Source organism: Pygoscelis adeliae, unplaced genomic scaffold (genome assembly GCF_000699105.1).
Source record: "Pygoscelis adeliae isolate BGI_AS28 unplaced genomic scaffold, ASM69910v1 Scaffold167, whole genome shotgun sequence".
In the NCBI taxonomy this organism is placed as follows: Eukaryota; Metazoa; Chordata; class Aves; order Sphenisciformes; family Spheniscidae; genus Pygoscelis; species Pygoscelis adeliae.
Window position 1 is genome coordinate 8003638 of NW_008825428.1, and position 21847 is coordinate 8025484.

General features: G+C 36.8%; 1 protein-coding gene across 1 annotated transcript in view; it reads left to right on the forward strand.

The window, feature by feature from the left end:
• NEK1 (NIMA-related kinase 1) overlaps nt 1-21847 on the forward strand; it is a 50074-nt gene that overhangs the window by 22345 nt on the left and 5882 nt on the right. Inside the window, exons 18-30 of the mRNA XM_009330705.1 lie at nt 3345-3447; nt 7424-7507; nt 10538-10615; nt 11678-11773; nt 12307-12480; nt 14270-14335; nt 14420-14654; nt 15751-15903; nt 16563-16757; nt 17341-17464; nt 17678-17760; nt 18523-18740; nt 21422-21576. Of these exons, the coding sequence (XP_009328980.1) occupies nt 3345-3447; nt 7424-7507; nt 10538-10615; nt 11678-11773; nt 12307-12480; nt 14270-14335; nt 14420-14654; nt 15751-15903; nt 16563-16757; nt 17341-17464; nt 17678-17760; nt 18523-18740; nt 21422-21576 (1764 nt within the window). The remainder of the gene's footprint in view (nt 1-3344; nt 3448-7423; nt 7508-10537; nt 10616-11677; nt 11774-12306; nt 12481-14269; nt 14336-14419; nt 14655-15750; nt 15904-16562; nt 16758-17340; nt 17465-17677; nt 17761-18522; nt 18741-21421; nt 21577-21847) is intronic.

Below are 21847 nucleotides of genomic sequence, written 5' to 3' on the forward strand. Positions count from 1 at the left end.
AAGAAAACATTTGTTCTTCTAAATTAATTTCACTCAGTTTTATGTTTCAATAGAATATATTTTGCCTTGTAGATTTTTTTGTATTTTAAAATTTGCAGCAAAAACATAACACATTTAACACTGATGTTATAATTTTGCAAGCTACAAGGTATATTTATTTTCTTTACAGTAATTTGGGCTGTTATGAGCTAATTAAAATTCCTCCTGGTACAACCCAGTACTGGAAGGTGTATTTTCCCAGCTGATGTAGATGTGTATTTCCATCCTCCTCTGTTTATTCTCAGTGCTTTGCACAAAGTGCCACAATCCCCAAATCTTGCCTAGATTAGGAAACACTGCCTCACACATTTGGCAATATTAAATGATACTTGGCTACACCTGGGTAAACTGTTTTAAATGTATTAAAATTGAGAGGAACTATAGTAGAGAGCTGCAAATTATGAGTAACGTGGAGATCATGAAGAGAAACTGATTCAGTATTTCTCAAATACCTGAACTTGGAAGCACTCAATGAAAATACTGTGCAGAAGTTTCAAAATAAGTAGAGATTTTTTTTTTCTGTTTATGAACTGGATTACCTTTAGGCTTAAGTTGAGGTGCTGTTTCTTAGCATTTAAAATGCGGTAAGTATTTGTACTTTATTATCTAGAAGCAATTTTAGTCTTATAGTTAGCCTAGCAGTATTTCGCTCCTGCATTTTATTCTTTCAGCTGGAGGTGAAATAAAAAGATAAGTGTTCAGGATGTTTAGCTCAAAGAAAGAATTTAAATAATTACCTATCTTTAAGAAAGTTTCAATTTAGAGCATTGTCATGGTTTAACCCCAGCCAGCAACTAAGCACCACACAGCCGCTCGCTTACTCCCTTGCGCAGCAGGATGGGGGAGAGAATCGGAAGGGTAAAAGTGAGAAAACTTGTGGGTTGAAATAAAGACAGTTGAATAGGTAAAGCAACAGCCGCGCACGCAAGCAAAGCAAAACAAGGAATTCAGTCACTAATTGCCATTGGCCAGCAGGTGTTCAGCCATCTCCAGGAAAGCAGGGCTCCGTCACACGCAACGGTTACTTGGGAAGACAAATGCCATCACTCCAAACGTCCCTCCCTTCATTCCTCTTCCCCCAGCTTTATCTGCTGAGCATGGCATCATACGGTATGGAATACCCCTTTGGTCAGCTGGGGTCAGCTGTCCCAGCTGTGTCCCCTCCCAACTTCTTGTGCACCCCCAGCCTACTCGCTGGTGGGGTGGGGCGAGAAGCAGAAGAGGCCTTGACTCTCTGTAAGCACTACTCAGCAATAATGAAAGCATCCCTGTGTTATCAACACTGTTTTCAGCACAAATCCAGAACATAGCCCCATATGAGCTGCTGTGAAGAAAACTAACTCTACCCCAGCCAAAACCAGCACAAGCGTATATTAAAGTTGAGAAATCCGTAAGTTGCAATCTTATTGATTACACTACCACAACTAATGTAAAGCTAAGTATATTCATAATCAACAATCTTTAAAAATTGTCTCTTAGATAGAAATGCAGCCCAGAAGAAATCGAGTTGAAACGTTTTAGCAAAATGAGTCACTCAGTTTTAGAGTAGGGAAAACTATTTTCATAAAATTTAGTTGAAATAAGTTTTTCCTGTGAATTTGGTTTGAGAAAAATAGGTTTGGGGTTTTTTTGCTCGGGAAGCATCTCCCCTCCAACACTGTAAGCTAAACTTCAACTATATGACACGGGTTTGGACAGATTTCACTATCCACCAATTGAGTTCATATATAATGAACAGTTACAGTAAAAATCTTGTACTGAGTCAAATACGTGTATACAAAGATTATCAAATATTTGTTTCTTTACCAGTAACACCTACATGGATCGTCTTGCTTTTTCAGAGTAGCTACAGCGTTTGTTTTATTGTATCAAAGTAGTTTTATCTCTGTCATCGTCTTAATGAATTGTAGCATATGGAAGTATTTAATTTCCTTGTTGGCTGGAGGGGGGAGGGGGGCAGTGAAGGTAGAGGAAAAAACAAAATGCAAGCATGTTTAAGTAGTGTGCTAATTTATGAATTACTAGCAATAGCTCCTGTATTGCAAAATGATTCTTTCTTTAACTGTCTCAGCCTGATGGGTTATTGCTATCAGATTATTCCAATTTCTTCCTGCCTGTTGCTTGATGTCCAGTATTCCTCAGTCAAACGAGGCATGGGGAACCTTGGAAAAGGGGATTGCCTCATCATTCTACCATTTGTTAGAATATCTTACAGCATTTCTCAGTAGTTTTTTTAATAGAAAGCTTTCTCTCACTCCACTTCTAACCAATTTGTCAGAAATTGGTTCCTCTACAAAACGATCGTATGGATGTACTAGGAGACTTGCCAGATGCTCAGTTACGGTATAGAATAAAATCATAGAATCATTAAGGTTGGAAAAGACCGCTAAGATCATCGAGTCCAACCATCAACCCAACACCACCATGCCCACTAAACCATGTCCCGAAGCGCCACGTCTACACATCTTTTAAATACCTCCAGGGATGGTGACTCAACCACTTCCCTGGGCAGCCTGTTCCAATGTTTAACCACTCTTTCAGTAAAGAAATTTTTCCTCATGTCCAATCTAAACCTACCCTGGCGCAACTTGAGGCCATTTCCTGTCATCCTAATTGAGACAAGAGGAAACTTGAACATAGCCGCCTTGGCTACCCAAGCAGGTCCCTGACCTGGGGTGGAACATGTGAAAAAACATCTTGTTCTGGCTAATTCTAAGGTAGGAAAATTCCTTCACAGTGCCTTTAAAAACAAACAAAAATCCCCCAAGATCCCTCAAAAGGAGTTGCCAGAACACTCCTAGAACGCTAGCACCGTACTAATTATCTAAGTGGTAGAAGCTCTTGGCTCCAAATGTAGGTCACTCTTAAAAGTCTGCTGCAGTATTGACCTTACTGGCTGGCTCATGTGATGAGTTCTTGCTCATCTCTGTAAGAAAACCTTGAAGGAGTCGTCTTTTTCACAGACGATAACAATAATGAAAGAAGCTGAGGTATTTTCAGATATAATCACGCTAAGATTGTGTTTTGACATTCATTTTTGTTTTGATGACCAGGATCTGGAAGGACAACATGGTGGGGTTTTTTGTTTTGTTTTGTTTTTTTTCCAACTTAGTTGAGCCTGTTTTCCTCTGTTTTGTGGAAGTCTGATTTGTATTTTGGCTGATGAAAGGCACTTTTTGAAGATGCCTTACTCATAGAAAGTTACTTTTTTGTGTGTGTGTGTCCTAGTTAGAATAAATGCGTCGGGGGGGGTTGAGTGTCATATTTCGAAGACTTTCATCTTGCTATGTATTGCAATTACTCAGGCAAAAAGGATGGATAGCTGCAGATAGAGCAAAGCAAGTTGAAGAATTTTGGCAACGAAAGAGAGAAGCCATGGAAAACAAAGCTCGAGCTGAGGGACACATGGTATGGAATCTGGTCTTCCCTATGTATATTACCGTTTCAGCATGCTTTATGAATCTTTGAAGTAGCATCGTAACCATGAAATGCTGGCTAAATATTTTCCTTAAGTATTAAAAGAAAAAAAAAGAAGAGAGGGAATGGGAGGTAGGTTTTCTGCATTTTGTTATTGATTTTATTATAATGTAACGGAATGGTGCAATACCTTTCTCATGACTGTAAACTTATTAACAAAGGAAAATACCTTTTTTGCATGTGTCAAACTTGATATTGTGAATATTAGAACATTCATTCACATTTTTTTTCTGTTCATAGCTTTAAAGTTTGGGTTAAAATTAAACTTTCTGTATTACTCAGTAGTTTGAACCTAAAATGAAGTTTGATTAAACTGATACAGCTAATGATCAGATACAGTAGTGTGTTTTACAAAAACACATTCTGCTTATTGAGAAGTTATTATAAAGACATCTATCTTCGTCAAGGTTGATGTTTCTGAAACCTTTACTCTTTAGAGATGAACTAGTGGACAGTGTCACAAAATGTTCTTTGTTCTTTATCCTTGCAGTTCTAAATTCAGTATCCCTTTAGGAAGTCTGTTTTGTAGGTAAAGATATCTTGGAAATGACTCATTTGCACTAGGACTTTGTGTGGTTGAACTATGTGTTTTCATAATGTGAACAGTTTTGGTTTTTGAGTGCTTCTCCACACTATTCATACACAACCAAGTCACAATATCGCTGTCAGCTGCTGACACTAAACTGACCGTGCTGCCATTGCAGTGAGATGAGACCAACTGCAGATTTATAGAAGCATCTCCTGAGTTATATCTGAATATCAGATCATGATTTACAGCCAGGTCTTTGTTTCAGGGATTATTTCACTTACAGTAAGCAATTCTTAGATACTTTGATTCACTGCTTTGATGGTGAAGTGTTCTTAGATTAGTATATGTGTTTTGAAGCATGAGTCTTCCACTTTAAAACTATGGTTCTGTTTTTTAAAACCTCCAAGACCAGTAAATAGTTTTGAAAAAAATGAACAATTCTTGTTAAGACTGCCTCTTCTTAGACAAGTCCTTAGTAGTACCTGCTTCCATTTTGTTCCTGACTTTGTTGGCTTTAATATAAATGTATGAGATCAATTAATGCAAGATACCCAAGTATTCAGGTTAATGTCTCTCAGGTTTCTCTAATGTATTCAACTGAGCCCAAATGTTTTATTCTTAACTGGCTGCCGTAATAAAACAGGGAGGTTACTGAACAGTTGTAGAAGTAACTTCCAGATGTTTAAGAATTAAAACTCGAAGCCAGGGTTTCAAATTCATGTACTATCATTTGCCATTGATAGCAGAAGTTCTCAGCAGCTTCCTTCTGTTTGTGCAGGAAAATAATTTGACTAGCTGGCAGTAGTTCTCATATAGGGATGGGACTATTGTCCAGAGCATGATGATCTGAGAGGAGAAATCAGTAGGAATCATCAGCTAATATGCAGTCCTTTGTCATATAAAGACTTGTAAGTTAAAGGACTCGCGCTAATTTACCCAGCTTCTGTTAAATATAGTTGCTGTCAATTTTAATTTTCAAGTGACAGTCTAAAGTTTGACTCAGTAGTTGAGTTCATGATACTTTGTCATCTCTTCTTTAAGACAGCTGCTGACCTTATTTGCTACTTCACTGTAGCTGTGTGGCATTGCAAAACATTGAGTCCTGGTCTTTGAAAGTTTTAATGTAGGCAGATGAGTAAAAGTTAACAATCTACAGAAGGAAAATCAGTTCTCAAAAATCTTGCTTCCAGTTTCTTTCTTGTTTAAGAGCAGTGATATAAATCTCCATCAGTTTATTGAAAATACCTAAACTAACTTGAATGCTAGAATGGAGAACAATGAGATGACTTGAATAGTGCCAGTTAGGTTTTGTAAAGCTCAGGAACATGCATTAAAAAGTTAAAAATAAAACCAAATATTTTCTGAAAAGTATTCCTTTCCATTTTGTATGACTTAATGTTCAAGCTGAAACCAGAACTCATGGAGTCCTCATGAATGTATGCTGCTACTTATCCACAGGACGGTTCCTTTAATGTGTTCTCTGATCCCCTGGTCACTAAACCACAGAAGTGCAGAAATGTGCTGTTTGAGATGACTTGAATAGTGCCAGTTAGGTTTTGTAAAGCTCAGGAACATAAGCTCAGGAACATGCATTAAAACCAAATATATAAAACCAAATATTTTCTGAAAAGTATTCCTTTCCATTTTGTATGACTTAATGTTCAAGCTGAAACCAGAACTCATGGAGTCCTCATGAATGTATGCTGCTACTTATCCACAGGACGGTTCCTTTAATGTGTTCTCTGATCCCCTGGTCACTAAACCACAGAAGTGCAGAAATGTGCTGTTTCCTTGAGTTACTGATTTTTTTGCTCAATCTGAGAGAGTGTTTAGCCAGAATATTTGGATTCAGTCCTCCCTATCAATAACTTAACTGGAGTATTTACTTACCGATGGTTCTCTACACTCCAGCTTGAGAAATAAAATAACAAGCCCTGGTCTTTTATAAGGAAGAAGGTCCGTGTAACTATCACATGTATGCTTACAGTCTTTGTTGTATGTTAACAAATCAAGGTATTTTTAACCTGTTCAGCAGAGGCTTATGGTGTATCATGAACAAAATAATACAAATATTTTGAATTTTAATCCAAGCAGGAAACCTGGGGTTAAATGATTCTTGTACTGTTTTGTATTGGACTTCCTTAAAGGTTGAAATCCTTTTGGTGACAGTTAGGACACTGAGTACATCATACTAACCAAGACTATACACTGTGAATGCATATGTGTTAGGCATTTAACACAGCTTGTTAGATGTAATATGTGTATTTAAGTATTAGGTTTTTGAGTTTGCTACTTGTAGTATGTTTTAAAAAAAGTCATCATTGTGGAAGAAGCTTAATCTAAGGACATACAAGGATTCCACTTCTATTTTAGGCTTGGCTCAACAATGGCAGAAATGCCAGCTCTGTGCCACAATTTGTATATAATCCAGATGTAGAAAAACTCATGGCCATCAGAATTTAGGCTTTCTAACATAGCAGGAGAAGATCAGAATTGCAGGGAGAAGGCAACTATGTTCTTAAAGCTCTAGTCTCTCTCTTTGGCTACTCAGGATTTTTAGTTACTACTGTTATATGTTTCGTGTAAGTGAAAAGGGGTTATTGGTTACCTTCAGAATAACTGCAGGTCATTGACGGATTTGGTTTCTTGTAAGTGAAGAGTTATTGGATAAAGCAGATAATTTTACCGCCCCAGCCACCTTAAATTTGATACCATTAAATGGCAAACAGGGTACACTGCAAAACGTGGCAGATATCTATGGAGGCAGGCCCATTTCTGCAAGAGGAAGGAAATCCAGAAACAAGGAGGAAGAGGTATGCTTGCCGCATGTTTGCCACTTTGCTCATCACACGAATAGCACTATTTTGACCTTGACTGTGCCTAGTTTCCCTGCATGGTTCATCTGTGTAACAAAATAAAAGGACTTTATAAATTCCTAGGAAATTATTTACTGTATAAAGTTCTAGAGTTTGGGTGTGTCTGTTGTTGGTTTTGGTGTTTGTTTTTTTTTTTAATAATCAAAATAATAGCTGTCTACATCGGTCTGTCTCGGAGAGGTTCTTGAATGTGCATACATATAGATATGACTCTGTATATTTTAATCCTGTTGTGATAAATATAACCATTCCTAGCATTCAATGATATAAAATGTAATGATAGCTTAATACTGAGAAACATACGTTCCAGTTTTCTTATTTTCATTAGATGAGACTTTTTCTGGAGATTAGTAAATGCTAATATGGTGATAGTAATAGTGTGGGGGTTTGGGGTTTTTTTTTCCACCCATCTTATTTTTTTGTGGAATCTTATGTATTTTAAGTTAAACACACTGGAGACAGTTTCAATATAACTGAAACTTATTTCCTTTCTTTGCCTTAGGAATATTTGGCAAGATTAAGACAGATCCGGCTACAAAACTTTAATGAACGTCAACAGATTAGAGCAAAACTTCGTGGAGAAAAGGTTGGTTTGAAAAATAATCTTAAATGCTTATGGAAGTTGGCTGTGGGATGTATTCTTTTATCCCTGTGGGAAGACTTTTCTCATAGGCAGTTTTATATATAGACATATATTTTTGACATTTAATTCTGTTCCACAGTTAGTGTACTTCCATCTCCTAGAATATGCAAAACCTGTTTATTTCAGTGCTGGGGGTGCAGCTTCAGTGCCTGTAAACTAACAGTGTTCTAAAAACAAAACAACATAAAGTTACATCTGAATTTGACATGTAAATTTCTCATCAAGCACTAGCACGTTTATATTTATTTGCTTTTAGTTATAGAAACTTCTCCAGAATTCACTTTTTGACAATGCTCACACAGAATGCGTATGAAGCGATTCTTTTCGTACATTCTGTAGGTGTGTATTAAAGTTAGAAATTCCTAGCATGAGCTCAATTTAATCAATACACTTTTTCTCAAACATCACTTTTCCAAAATATGTTCATAATACAACAAAAACAAAATAATATGTTCATAAAGTAGACTCAGAACAAACACTTCTTAAGGTGTTAAATGAATAATCCAAGGCACCCTTAGAAGCAATCCATTTCCGTGTTAAAAAAAGAGTTTAATCTGAGAGGCAATCTATGTAGTAAATACAGTCTGGAGTTTGTTTCCATCTTTTCATTAACCCACTGTGTGATCTTGTACTTCTGTCTGTTCTTCCCCGTCCTGTCCATTGTCTTAATAGAGTGTTTGGGTTTCCTCAAGTGATTACCTGCCTATTTATTCACATTGTACTTTGATTTAAAACTAGAGAAATGTTCCTGCCACTTCCCCACACACACACTTTAAGCACCTGTATGAAGTGCTTCCCTGCATCTTATGTATAGTGTGTGGACATTTAAGACAAGACCATGCCCAGTACCACTTAGTTTCTTTGGACCACCAACCCAGCTAAACAGAGTTCCACATTGCTGTAGGGCTGGGGGGGGGCTGTTAATGCTAAAATTTTCTATTTTTTTCCTGTGTTAGTGACTTCTTTTGAATTGTTTTCTTTATTGTCTTTAACCTTGACTGCATCTCGCTGGTGAGATGCAAGAGAGCCAAATTCAGTCCCTTGATTGCGGTGCAAAACTTTAGTGCATTGAAGAGGAACCCATGCCCCTTTAAATCTAAAATGAATGATCCAGAGCAAAAGTTACATACATTTTTACCTGAGGAGACTATGCAAACTTTGGAAGATGTGCTAGTGGCTAAGTCTGACATGGGACCAACATGGGCCGTTCCCCTAAGTTTTTCTTGAGGAGCAAGAGGAAAATGAAGGTCTTGTGCATCTATGAAGTTATTGTAGAGGCTGGTTAGTGAAGTGCATCACTATTACTGACTCACATAAAATGCTAAGTTGATGCACCATAAGCACATGCTGTCTTAACTGCATTTGGTGTTAGTTTCACTCATAACTCTGTCTCCTCTGCTGTTCTGGACAAGCTTCAAAACTGCTGCAATGGGACTAGTCATCTCCATACGCAGCCCTATGAAATCTTACTGTGGCTCATGAGTACCCTTAGAATACTGACAACAGTGCTAAAATGTTACCAGTATAGAGCCATTGCTGTACTGCACTGTTTCTTCCAGTTTTTTCACTAAGCAGCTGCAATACTTTCTTTCAAAATTAGGAGCACCCACACTCTACCTGCAGTATGGTCAACTGCAGAAGTAAAGGTACTCTCCAGAAACCTTTTCTCTGGAGGCCAAGGCTGCTTGTGCTTGTAGTCAAACAAAAGTACTGTTACTGTGACCATGACATTAATTCTCTGTATGGGTTATTAGGCATATCAGGAACCTAACTTCCTTTCCCAGTGGCTGTACCTTACCTGGGGTAGTGTTGTCCCAGAAGGTATGCCACCTACAAAGGATCAGAGAATAGATTAATACCTTTCCAGGAAGTAGGCCCAAACCAATTTTCAGAATTCAGAGACCAAGTTTAAAAGTCTATTTTTTTTTTTTCTCTTGATGACCTGCAGATGCAAACTTTATCTAGGGGAACACCATCTCAGACCAAATCTTGTCATAGATATGTTTATTTCCTTATGTTAACGATTTTTATATCTATTGCTACTGCATAGTATCCTATACTGCATAGTATCCTATTTTATATACAATAGATTAATATATGTATTCATGCCTTTGCCTATGAAAAGTGCCAAATTATTTTTCTGAAGTTTTTCTATCTTCAGTGTTCTTTCCAGTCGTCTTTTTCTTTTCTGTTGGCTCACAGAAGCCAAGGTGGGCATGACCTTTTTTTTTTTATTATTTTCACTTTAAAATTTACCTAAAATTCTTGCTTGTGTTTTGCCAAATTATTTCTAATAAAACTCTTTTTCTTATACTGCAAGAAGCCTACTAAATAGGCCTTCTAAATAGTTTATTTTAAATAAAAGGTCTGCACAAGTTGGTCATGAACAATAAAAGGCTCCTGTCAGAACTTTCTTTGTGTAACTCTGTCAGTCTGTTCTGTAAATAAGAATATGCAGAGGCTGTGGAAAGAAGTTAGAGAGATTGAAACCAGAGATTTCAGAGGTAGACCTCATATTCTTACTTGTTACTATTTCCCCCCTCACCCACTCCACCTTCCTTGGAGCACATACAGTGGAAGAAACTGGAATTCCAGAGCTTCAAACCTTTCTTGTATACCTTACCTGCAGAGCATGCAACAGTGATGAGGGGTGGCAGGTGAGAGCTCAGCATCGTTAGGTCACTTACCTTGCAACAGTAGGCACATTACTTTCTTCCTGGCTTGTAAAAGCTTCATATCTTTTAAAACCAGAAAAGCCCCACAAAACCAAAGAAATAAACAAAAAACCCCCCACAAATCTCAAAGATGAACTTCTGTCCAAGTAGACATTACATTTGAGTGAGGAGTTACCTAGTGAAATTACAACTTGTGTTAGTCATACAGCCAGTCTAAATGATCCGAGTACTCACTTACATCACTCAGCTTTTAAATACATGAATTAATGATAATTCTTTGAGGACACTTACTTTGCAGAATGAAGCTGCCAGTTCTGATGGACAAGAATCAAGTGAGGAAGCAGAACTGAAACGCAAAAAGATAGAAGCACAGAAGGTAATTGTGGGGAGGGAGGCGATGGAACTTACTGTTCTCAAATTTGTTTCATATCTCATGAATGAGATATTTCATTTTGCTATCAACAGTTTGTTCATACATCCACTACAAGAGGTTTTTATTTTAACTGTGTTGATGTAACAATTCTGTTGAACTGTTTTATCTCAGTAATTTTAAAATACGTTGTGACATAGCATAGCAAGTCAAGGATTTTTCCCATCCCTGCCTTTGAGATTTTTTTCTAGGTTAGCTTTAGTCCTAAAGGCAATTTGGTATAACTAAAATAGCATTTTGATACTGAAAGGGAAAGGAAGATGCACTTTAAATAACAACAACTTTATTTTAGTTAAAAGAATAAAGGAAGGCAAAACTCTACATGTGTTGACACGGGCTACATGTGGATTGGAAGGTGAGCTATATACCCCTGTGATGAAGTACATTTAAAGCAAATGTGTTTCACAGAAATCCGATGTTTGATTGGAACTTCATTCCATCTGGTGTTCTTATAGCAATAACTATCTCTACCATACGATACGTAGCACGTATGATTATGATTAAATACATGTATCCTATGATTATTCCCCCCCCATCATCTGCAAAGAGCAATATAAAAACAAGCTAACCTTATGTCTAACGTTAAAACTAGAGGTGAAACAGCAACTGAAGCTTTTTGTGTTTATGTTGAGTAAGTTTGTAAAGTTTAAACTGAACATTTAATATTTTGTGATTAATGCATTTGGTTTCAAAACTAATTTTAAGTAGAGATTCTAATTTTACATTACTCCATTTAAGATTACTATGTACACTAAAAATATAACCATGTAAATCAAGAACTGTAATTAAATTTTGAGGAGTTGGCGTTATTTTCAACATAAAAGATCAGTTATTGTACTTGGGTGGTGATTTTGGCAGTGGAGTCCTCCCTTCGCAGTCTATGCAGTAATAAGTGAGAGAAAGGAAGATGAAGTAATCCACAAATGTTTCTTTTTAAAATGTTCCATGGAATGGGGTACTAATGCTTTTTATGACTTTAAGTTGGTCTTGTTTGTTTGTTTACTATAGGCCCAAGCAAATGCTCGAGCTGCAGTTCTGAAAGAACAGTTAGAGCGAAAGAGAAAGGAAGCATATGAAAGAGAGAAAAGAGCCTGGGAAGAACATGTAAGAAAATAAATCTGTTACACACAGTCTAAGTATATAGTGCCGTATCTTTGTATAACTAAAATCCTATACTGTGATTTTTCAAGCTTAGATAATCAGTTTGTCTTCTGAAACTGAGGAGAGCATCTGTCAGTCAGAATTCCCTCATTAGTAGCCTAATCTTAGGTATACTTGTATGAAGAATTTGGTTCAAGAATTTAAGAACATCAAATCTAAGAATCATTAGGATCACCTTAAATATTTTATTGATGATCTGTAACTTACCAAAGTGTACTTAATCTTCTTTTGCTTCTGTGTGCTGTGGAGTGACAAGTCCAACTAGTAATATATGGCTACAAAAAACAGGAAGTTGTGAAGCTGATAAACTGGAAATAGTTCACATGTGCAGTTGGCAGTTGTCTTTTGTATGAAAATGTGTGGCTTTATTGTCCTTTTCTAAGGTTTACATGGGCCTATTTGATAATACTGTGTTTAATGTGTGAAGTCTTGAAGTTAATTTGTTGATTTAAATTGTTTTAATTGAATCTATACAGCTGATAGCGAAAGGAGTAAAGAATCCTAATGTGCCTTTTCATGTGGGAGCTACAGAACAGAGTCCTGTGCAGGGACTACAAGAGCTTGGAGCAGCTCTTCCTAAGCCACAGCTTCCGGTGAAGGCCGGTACACCCGTCATCTCCATGACTTCTGCTTTGAAGGAAGTGGGTGTGGTAGGTACTTTTGCTAAGAGGGTAAAATTGATTGGGGGGGGGATACTGATTTGAAAAAGAACTTTTATAAGAATGTGTAGATTAGGCAGAGAAAAAATCGTTAAGGATAGTTGTTGCTTGTAATTGGAAAGAAGGAAAAAAAATGTAAAAAGAAACCAAAACTTGGAAGCTGTTGAAATACATCTGTACACTGAAACTCAAATTCAATCAGTTTTGAACAAAATGGCTTACTTATGATGAACCCTAGGTTGCAATTCGAATTTTGATCAAGGCAGTCATGATTAGTGGAAGAAGATACCAACTAACCAGCATTTCCATCAGCCTCTTGAACAGGGGAATTAAGGAATTTGTAACCTGGTGGAAGTGAGAAAATAAATTTTGAATGATAGGACTATTTTATATTAATTCTTGTTTTCCGTGAGTTTGAAAGTATGTGCTGATTATAACAGAATATAAAGTTTAAGAGACTTGAATCTGATAGTGTTGCTTTTTCTTGGTGTCTAAAACACTATTAGAGACTTCCTAATTTCTGTTTCCTGTGATCTTGGGTCCTGATATTGTAAATGCTTACACATTTACCATTTGGTTTAAGTAACAATTGTGAAACTGAGCATGCAAGTGAATGATTGTACAATTTGAGTTTTTAACACAATCTGTGTTAATTTGAATGCTAACTTTTGGGTTTTTACCTAAGCTATTTCTAGATTTCAATGTAGTGTAGGATTATATACTGTATACAACCCTGAAGGCTATGACTATGGGAATATGGTGAAACTTAGTGCTAAATAGTGTATATAAAATGTAATACACTGAACAATGTCAGTTGATAACTGGAAAAATAACCAAATCATGTTTTGACAAATACTTAAATCATTAGCACATTTCTTCTACGTGGATAGTTTGTCTTACAGTAATGCAAGATGGTGACTATAACTGACTAAAAATTAGCACACAGAACAATTGGAGAAGACAAGGCTTGTACACAAAGATTATAAGTTCTACATTTTTGCCTTCAATTTTTAGTTTGATTATTTTACATATTTACTATTTTACAATTTTGAAGAGCAAATATGCTTTCTAAATGAAGTTCATATTGATTGCTTTTGGAAGCCTGGTAGGTCTTATCCAATAGTTGAAATTTCATTGCTCCCATAATTGAGGCAGGTTAAGAACAATGCAGAATGTTTCCCCGAAAAATGCATCACATAATGGAATATTTGCCTTAGTTTAGTGTAATTGTGTATTTGCCTGGTCTCAATTTACTTACTCTGGGCAGGCTTTCTGATATGTTTTCAGATAGCAAGGAACTACTGTTTTCTTATTCTTTACCGACTTGACATTATACATACTGTAATCACTAAAGTTGTTTCTTCTCCATTCTGCTTTTCTTTACAGGTGCTCCTTGACTGTGTCCTTGCCACTTTTTTTTGTTCTCTTCTAGATTTACTCATTTCTAGCATTGGAATTTGGTGGCATTTTGCTGTAGAGATCATACCTAGCTTTATCTCTACACTCTGAACTTTTCACTTGTCTGCTTAAACGAGTCCGATTCATTTGCTCACCACTTTCAGATAGTGAATGGTTCAAAGACTGAAGCTGCCCTTGAAATTTTGTCTTTGGGAAGCCCCATAAAAACAGAAGTATCATACATTCTGTCTCAGTTTATCTGCAGTTGTCAATGAAAAGGTTTTAGAGGTGATTTTTCACTATTACGTCTATTAATATTCTCAAGATTTTTTTTTTCTGACATATTCTTCTACATTGTATTTCATGCTTCTTGGACTTAAAGGATGAAAATGCAACTGTTATCCAGGAAGCTAAGGAGGAAATAAAAAAGCCAGATTTTGCAATGCAAGTATGTAAAATTGTATTCAGTTTGATTTAATTTCCTTTTAAGAAAGGTACTATTTTAAGTGAAATATGTTGGCCCCTATTTCAGAATAAACGAGAAATACTGAGAAGATTAAATGAAAATCTTAAAGCTCAAGAAGATGAGAAAGGAAAAAAGGAGTGTAAAAATATCTCTGAATTAGCTGGGTCTGAAGATGGTAAGGAACAAAAAGAAGGTGACCATCCACTTCTAGGAGATCGCAAAAAATGGGAATCTGGGGCATCTGAGCTGGTAGTTCCTCTAGCTCAGTTATCAATGGAAGATTCTCTCTCCGGAACAGACCGTAAGTACTTTTTTTTTGTCACCATGATATTAGTAAATCAGTTTACCATGTGTAGTGTCTGTTTTTATAAAGCAAGTACTCTTTATTATTATTGTCTTGTTATCAGTTGTGTGTCATCTGCTTCTAGAAAACAGGTGGTTATGTATTCCTTTGGATAAGGAATAAGGCACAGGCTGAGTAATTAATTGGCCTGCAGGAGATTCAACAAATAATTTCCCGATTTCAACAAATAGTTACCTGATGAAATGCATGGTTACTTTCTTTGAGCTTGCTTTGTAAAATGTCTTTTTAAATAGGCACTAATTTAACAGAAAGAATAAAAAGCACTTAAAATATATGGAAGTTTCTTATTTAACTCCAAAATCATTTTATGTTGTCAGTAGAACAATAAAAACTGAGGATTTTCTCAATTTATATCAGTTACTTTTATTGCGCCCTTCATCAATCTTAGCTTTTTCTTTTTTTAAATCAAGCATGTCTCTTCAAATTTTCTGTCTGCCTTCTCTGGTCTTTCGGGTGGAGGACCTTTTTCCTGGTTTCAGTGTGTCTTATTAAGGGGTCTGTTTCACACTGAAAAAATAAATAATCATTGAGAATGTGACAAACTCACTTCATAGCATAGTATGGCTGGGATATTAGAAGATGAAGAAACAACTTCTTTTGCTCTACTATTCTTTGTTGCTTTATATCCTCTGTTTTCCTTGGAGGGAGAAATAACAGAACAAATGTCAAAGGATAGCACACAAGAGACTTTCTAGTTTCCCATTTCAGGTAAAGTTAAAGACCATCTCATGCCAGTTTTAAACATTTCTCATATTGTTTTCTTTCGGAGTGCCTGAATTGCTGAAAAGATCTCCTGCTGCTATTAAGTTGCAGATGTTAACTGGCATTGAGTAACTCCTGTTATTAAACGGAATTGGCAGAAGAAAAACTCTAGACTTTTGAGGATAGTCTTTAGGCTGTCTGACTTGGAGTGAGGTGGCATGAGCCTGGCTTTGTAGTTTTTAGTTTTGTGGAGGTTGTTTGTTTGTCCATTATATAGAAAGTGAATAAAAGTTTCTAATTTCTGAAAGTTTCTGTATTTGTGTCCCAACAGGACAAACTCTGGGGGAAGTAATTAGATCAGATATTGGCGAACCCCACAGGAAAGTCTGGGGCAAAAGCCCTACTGATTCAGTCCTGAAGATCCTAGGAGAAGCAGAGTTGCAGCTGCAAACTGACCTGCTCGAGGAACTAGATGTACTAAATGGTAAGCGCAGCTGGTAATTATCTGCACTGCAAGTGTAGGAAGTGCCAGATTGCCAGTTTGTCTACTGAGGACAATTTTGAAGTCACAGAAGCATATTCTATCCTCACTCTTGCTTTCCACTTCTGGATGTTGCCTCAGTTCTAAATGTCAGCACAGGCTGATACTGGAAGACACCAAAATACTTCAAACTCAGTGAAGTGGTAAGAAATTAAGAAGGATGTGCTGAAAGGGAAGGATCTTCATTTTGTTGAAGAGTCTTGGACTTTGCTTATTGATAGAAACAACTCTGTTTTTCGAAAGGGTGTCATCAACTGAATATTGTATTACATAGGTCTTAACCTTCTTTTAGCATATGACTTACCATATGAGTGGATTTTTTTTTTTTTTGGTCAACTCCTGCTTTTTTGTCCTTTCCAAGGACAAAAGGACTTATGTTTATTCCAAGTATAAACTGGTACTAATTGATAATGTAGCAAGTAAAACTCGAATTCTAATATTTCTAGCTTTCCTCTTCATAATAGTTGCAATAAAAGCATGCAAACTTTTCTATTCTATTTTTCTTTAAAGAAACAAAAATTCTCAACTTACCTTGTAGTCACATTGTAGTTTATTATCCACCTGTGTCAAAGCACTGTTTAAATAATAGAATAATTTTGTAGTAGGTACTGCAGAACTTCCTGAAGAAGATCATCAGTCCTTAATTGTAAAGGAGGAGAAGGAAGAGAAAGCTTTTCCTATGGTCGGAGCTCAGTCTTCAGTACCAATTGGTATCACAGAGTCTGACATGACTATACCAGAAGAATCTCAAAAAGCTGGACCTACCCAGGTGCAGAGCAAACCTATTATGCTGGATGGTAAGTCATTTCATTAGTAATTCTAATTACAACCTGTTTTCCAATTCAGTGAGGGAAGTAATGATACTGTATACTTTTATATCTTCCCATAAGTAATGTGCAGTTTTTCATTAACACATTTTAGGTAGGACCAAGTGCTTTCTATGCCTGTGTTGTAATTTGATTCACTAAAGTATTTTGTAAATTTCCAGAAACCTTTTTTGTGTGCTTATAGAAAACTCTCTAGAATAGAAGTGGAATTCTAAAGTGCTTCAATTTTGTTGTTGTTGGGTTTTTTGTTTGTTTCTCCCCATCAGTTGTGCTGGAATCTTTTCCCCTATATGGTACCAGCACCCTGCTGCTGTCTGGGGGAATGTTACTGAGGTTTTTAGAAGACGTGGTTTGTTGGAGCTCCAAGATACTTCTCTTGTATCAGAAACACACTTTTAGCTCTGGAGTTACAATACTTCAGTTGTTTCTGCAAAAAGCAGAAAATTATTAAAGCTGAAGGATCTAAGTGTAATCTTAAGATGTATAGTCTCTCCTGTCTTTTTGTTTGTTTGGGATTCATTTTTAATGAGGTATATGACTTCATTCATTTCAGAGCCTGATGATTTGGAAGCAGAGATGTTGGAAGAAGCAGAAGAAGGTAAAAAGCACCAGAGTAAGGAGCGTAAGGAATTTCCCATCACTGTTAATGAAGTGTGGGTAAAAGAGAAAGAGGATAAGTAAGTACTCTCTTCTGATCCTTCTCTCTCCAGTTCAAACTACTAGCTTTAACTGAGTAGGATTTAGATACATCAGTTAAAATGTTAAGTTTAGCTAAAGCTTCATTGCTTGTCTGCCATGTCAGTTTTACTGCACTTGGCAGAGGATTTTTTTCAGTAGAATAATGACTATTTTTACATGGTGTTTCCCCTGGATGTGGTATTTTGTAATAGGGCACAACATGACAGAAGAAATGAGGCACTTCCTGAGAAAGTAGCGCTTGACAAGGTGCAACCACAAAAGGAAGCTCCAGAAGGTCAGTTGAAGTCTCTTGTTTTGTTTATTGTAGCTGGCAGTTTGCAGTACTTGAGCCATCCCTTCTCACTTCTTCACAAACCCCAAAAGAGCAAGTTTTCTGTTTTCATTTTCTTTTTTAGTTCATACTTCTAAAAAGCAACTTTCTGACGGATTGGAAAGACAAATTGTGGGTGTTATTTTTGCCACTTTGGAAGAAAAGATGCAACAACAAAGCTACACTATGTATATCATAGAATTGCTTGCTCTTGGAGGTCTTTGAAGTAACTTTAGAAGGTCTGCAGATTTTACAGTAGAACAGAAAATACATTGGCAATATGTCAAGTATCATTGATGATACTATTGCATCTATTTATGGGTGGCTTAAGCAGACTGGGGGGGGTGGTTTTCCAGTGTTTGGGCGAATTATGTTGAGATAGCTTCAAAGAAATCTAGTAAAAGGCAAGAAGCAACAGATGAAAATGGATGACACCATAATTTCAGGCATGGACTGGATAATGAGAAACTAGAAGGCATGAGAACAGAATAGGCTATAGCTGAGGGCTGTATATTGTCAAAAAGTTAAAATGGGAGAATTTCACATTATAATGTATTTACTAAAATAATCCAAAGAGATTTTAATACTTTTACAGTGCTATCTATTTTCCTCTTTAATTGTACAACAGAAATGAGTTAGTTTTATTCACTTTAGTTACTTTTTCCTCAAGAGTTTGGGGGTTTTTATCTATTTAGATTTGTAATGGACTTTCTTTTACTACATCAGAAACTTGTTCCAGTGACTGTCTGCAACCTGAACCCTTATTCCAGAGGGTAATACAGCCCCCAGCTGTACCAACAGCCTCACCAGTTCTGTCAGCTCAGTCTTCACAGGAAGAGCCTTTTGTACCTCGTTCACGTTCCATATCACCAGCAAAAAATAAAGGCAAAAGTTCATTGTTGATTGGACTTTCTACAGGGCTTTTTGATGCAAATGACCCAAAGGCAAGTTTAAAAAACTAAACAGGAATATTTGTTTTTTCTATAGTAATACTATTTTCTTATTGAGGCTGAATGAGGCCAGAACAGATGGCATAACTGTTTCAGCAGGTGTTTGTATTTGTCTAGCCATGGCTGCCCTGCAGTATGACTGCACTGTGTTCGTTGGATCAGCAGGACTCGCGCACCAGTGAGAGTCTCTGGTTTCACCATTCAGCATTCTATGTCCAGGTGTTTGTGGAGGAATGCCACCACTTCTGTGAGACATAACGGAGGGAGTTCACGAGGAAATTCCTAACTTCCCCTATCTGCTTTCGCCCTTTTGTGCAGTTTTTTCAGACTTACCGCTACCTTGCCATCATAAACATAAACACTGAACAGATCAGCAAAGGTATCTTGTCATTTCTGGCAGCCAAGTGATTGGGTGGGTTTTTTCCTGTAGGATTTAACCCACTAGCACAGGTTCTGGCTGCGAAGCAGGAAGACTGAAGAAGAGTGAATGGAACTAACTGCTTTTTTGAAGGCGTTTCCTGACCAGCTACATAGAGTTGAGTGGCAGCTCACAGTCTGTGAAATGAGCGAAGGATGGTGGAATGTGGTTTTGATATGAATTTAAAACATTTTAAAAATAGTTATGGAACTAACATAAGGTGAAACAGACTTCTTAAATTACGTGTGATACTTGCCTGCGTTCTAAAGTGGAAAGTGCATAAAAGAGCAGCTGCTTTTTGGAGAAACGATGGTGGCAAGGGTTCTCTGGAAACTCGCACACCTGCGTTGCATTCAGTCAATGTGCAGTAAAGGATTTCCTAGGTGGTGGAATGCCAGATAAGGAAGAATGTTTCTTCTTTTGACTCCCAGCCTTTTTTTGTGAGTGCATGAAAGAAGTTGCACTGTTGATGATTAATTGAATATTGAATAATATCTATTGGTTGATGCATTGCTAGGAAGCGTAATACCAGGGATAGTGCTGTTTGCATCTGTGGGACAGTAAGACTTCTTGACAAGCTTGCATCTGTTTTCACAGATCGATATATTCACATAAATAGATTTATTACTCTAATTTTGATTCCTCAAGAGTTAGTCTATCATTAACTTCCCTAGATTATGAAGCTGTTTATCCGGCAGTTGGACAGTGATTATAGAAAAGCTAACTTGTCAGTAGGGGAAGACGAACATTCTTTGTACCCTTATCAGATTTAGAAAGTAGTGGATATGCTTTATAATGAAGTTCTTCAGTGTATCAATATGAACTGCCTCAGTATGTCACTTGTTACTGCATATTTGGCATGTGTTTTAGCCATAAGTGTTTGTCACAGAATTGTTAATGTAGTACCAGATGAGCTCTACATAATACCAGAGAGCTTGGAGAAAAGCAACAGATGTGTTGTTACTGCTGCAGTAGACCTGATGAAAGAGAGCAACAAATTCCCTTTCCTCATTTGGCTGCAACAAGAGGATGTTCAGTACTTCTTTGCAGTATCTGCAGATGTAACTGACTGGAATTTCCCAAATACACCTCTGCTGCAGCTCTTACCCAGAAACTAAGGAAACCTTTAGCAGGGAGCAGGGCAGACAGAATTAGTGGCCTATCTGTAGGCAGGTCTGTATGCTACCAGAAGTAGGCTAATAGGAAAAGAAGCATTTTTCAAAATACCTGGATACTTTCAAACGATGGGGAAAGTCAGTCTTCTAATTGTTCCATCACTTTGGTAGTTAGTGGTCAAAAAGGGTGGTTACTCCTTTGATGGCAATAATGGTCTTGGCCATGTGCTGACAGAGATTTGGTATTTGACCATGTATATGAATACACTGTGCTGGTACTATACACAGCTGGTACTAGCTGAGGAACTATTTTTTCATTAAAATTTAGGGGGTTTCATTAGGAGCAAACACCGAACGTGCACGTATTCGGAGCTATGCTGAAGGAAGTTGAGGCTTATTGGTAAAAATTCTTAGTACAGATTAGGTGTTGTTTCTTGGTTTTATTCACGCTATGGTGAATATTTAATAATTTTTGAGGGTTCTTGAACTTCTTAAGAGAGAGATCTGGTAGATCACTGAGCAAACAGTTACTTTGTTTCTGTGTTGCTTTATTTCCATTGCAACAAATTACTGTTGTAATTTGAACTTCTTTTTAATACTTCTTGTAACGAACTTCTTTCTAATACTATGGAACTGTCTTGAAATACCCCATAAACAAAAGTTACTGTTTTCAGTGACCAACCTAGAGATATAATAAAATGTAATTTTAAAAAATATTCGTCACCTACTTACAATGGTTCTAAGCTGTAAGTGATTGACATACATATATTGTAAACAATTGCGCATATATATATATATAAAATTTATCTACTGCAACGTTCCTTTTCTTTAGGTAGCCGTCAAGGTAACGAACAAATCTGCACAAAACCAGGATCTCTGTATGTCAGTTGATGTTCTTAAAGCTTTTCAGTCACTGTAACCCGTAAAGGCAGAAGGAATGCTTTCGTTTTAGCTGAGAGGCAAAATTCAAGATGTCACATTTTCAACAATTAAGAGTATCTGTGCTGGACACATTGTTATTTTGAAACTGACCTTCAAATGCAAAAGGACCAAAAAAAAAAAAAAAAGTCACTTTAAAGTATTTTGTAACCTCAGATTGTCTTTAGTATTGTTACCAAACAGGCTTTTTATTACCTTTGCAGATGTTGAGAACATGTTCGCTCCCGGATCTTTACAAACTGTACAGAACTTTAGTCGATGTTCCCAGTGTAGCAGATGTGCAGCATCAACATAATCTTGAAATAGATGATACGGAAGACGAGCAAGCCAAAGAAGGACCCTCTGATTCTGAGGATATGTGAGTGTATCAAGTATTTCAACAGGCATCTTAGATCAAGAATATTTTTGGTTAGACACTAACAATTACACACAGTATATCAGCATGGGGTTTTTACCCAAATTTTAAAAATCCTGTATTGAATCGCATTTACTCTGAGTCTCGTTCCGGTGAATTGAGAAGCTAATGCGATGTACTGCTTACAATAGCTGTCTGAATTTCCTTTCTAAATTCCATCCAAGATGCTATTCTGTCTGGCTTCTGCACCTTGCATTCTGCTGAAGCAGATCCA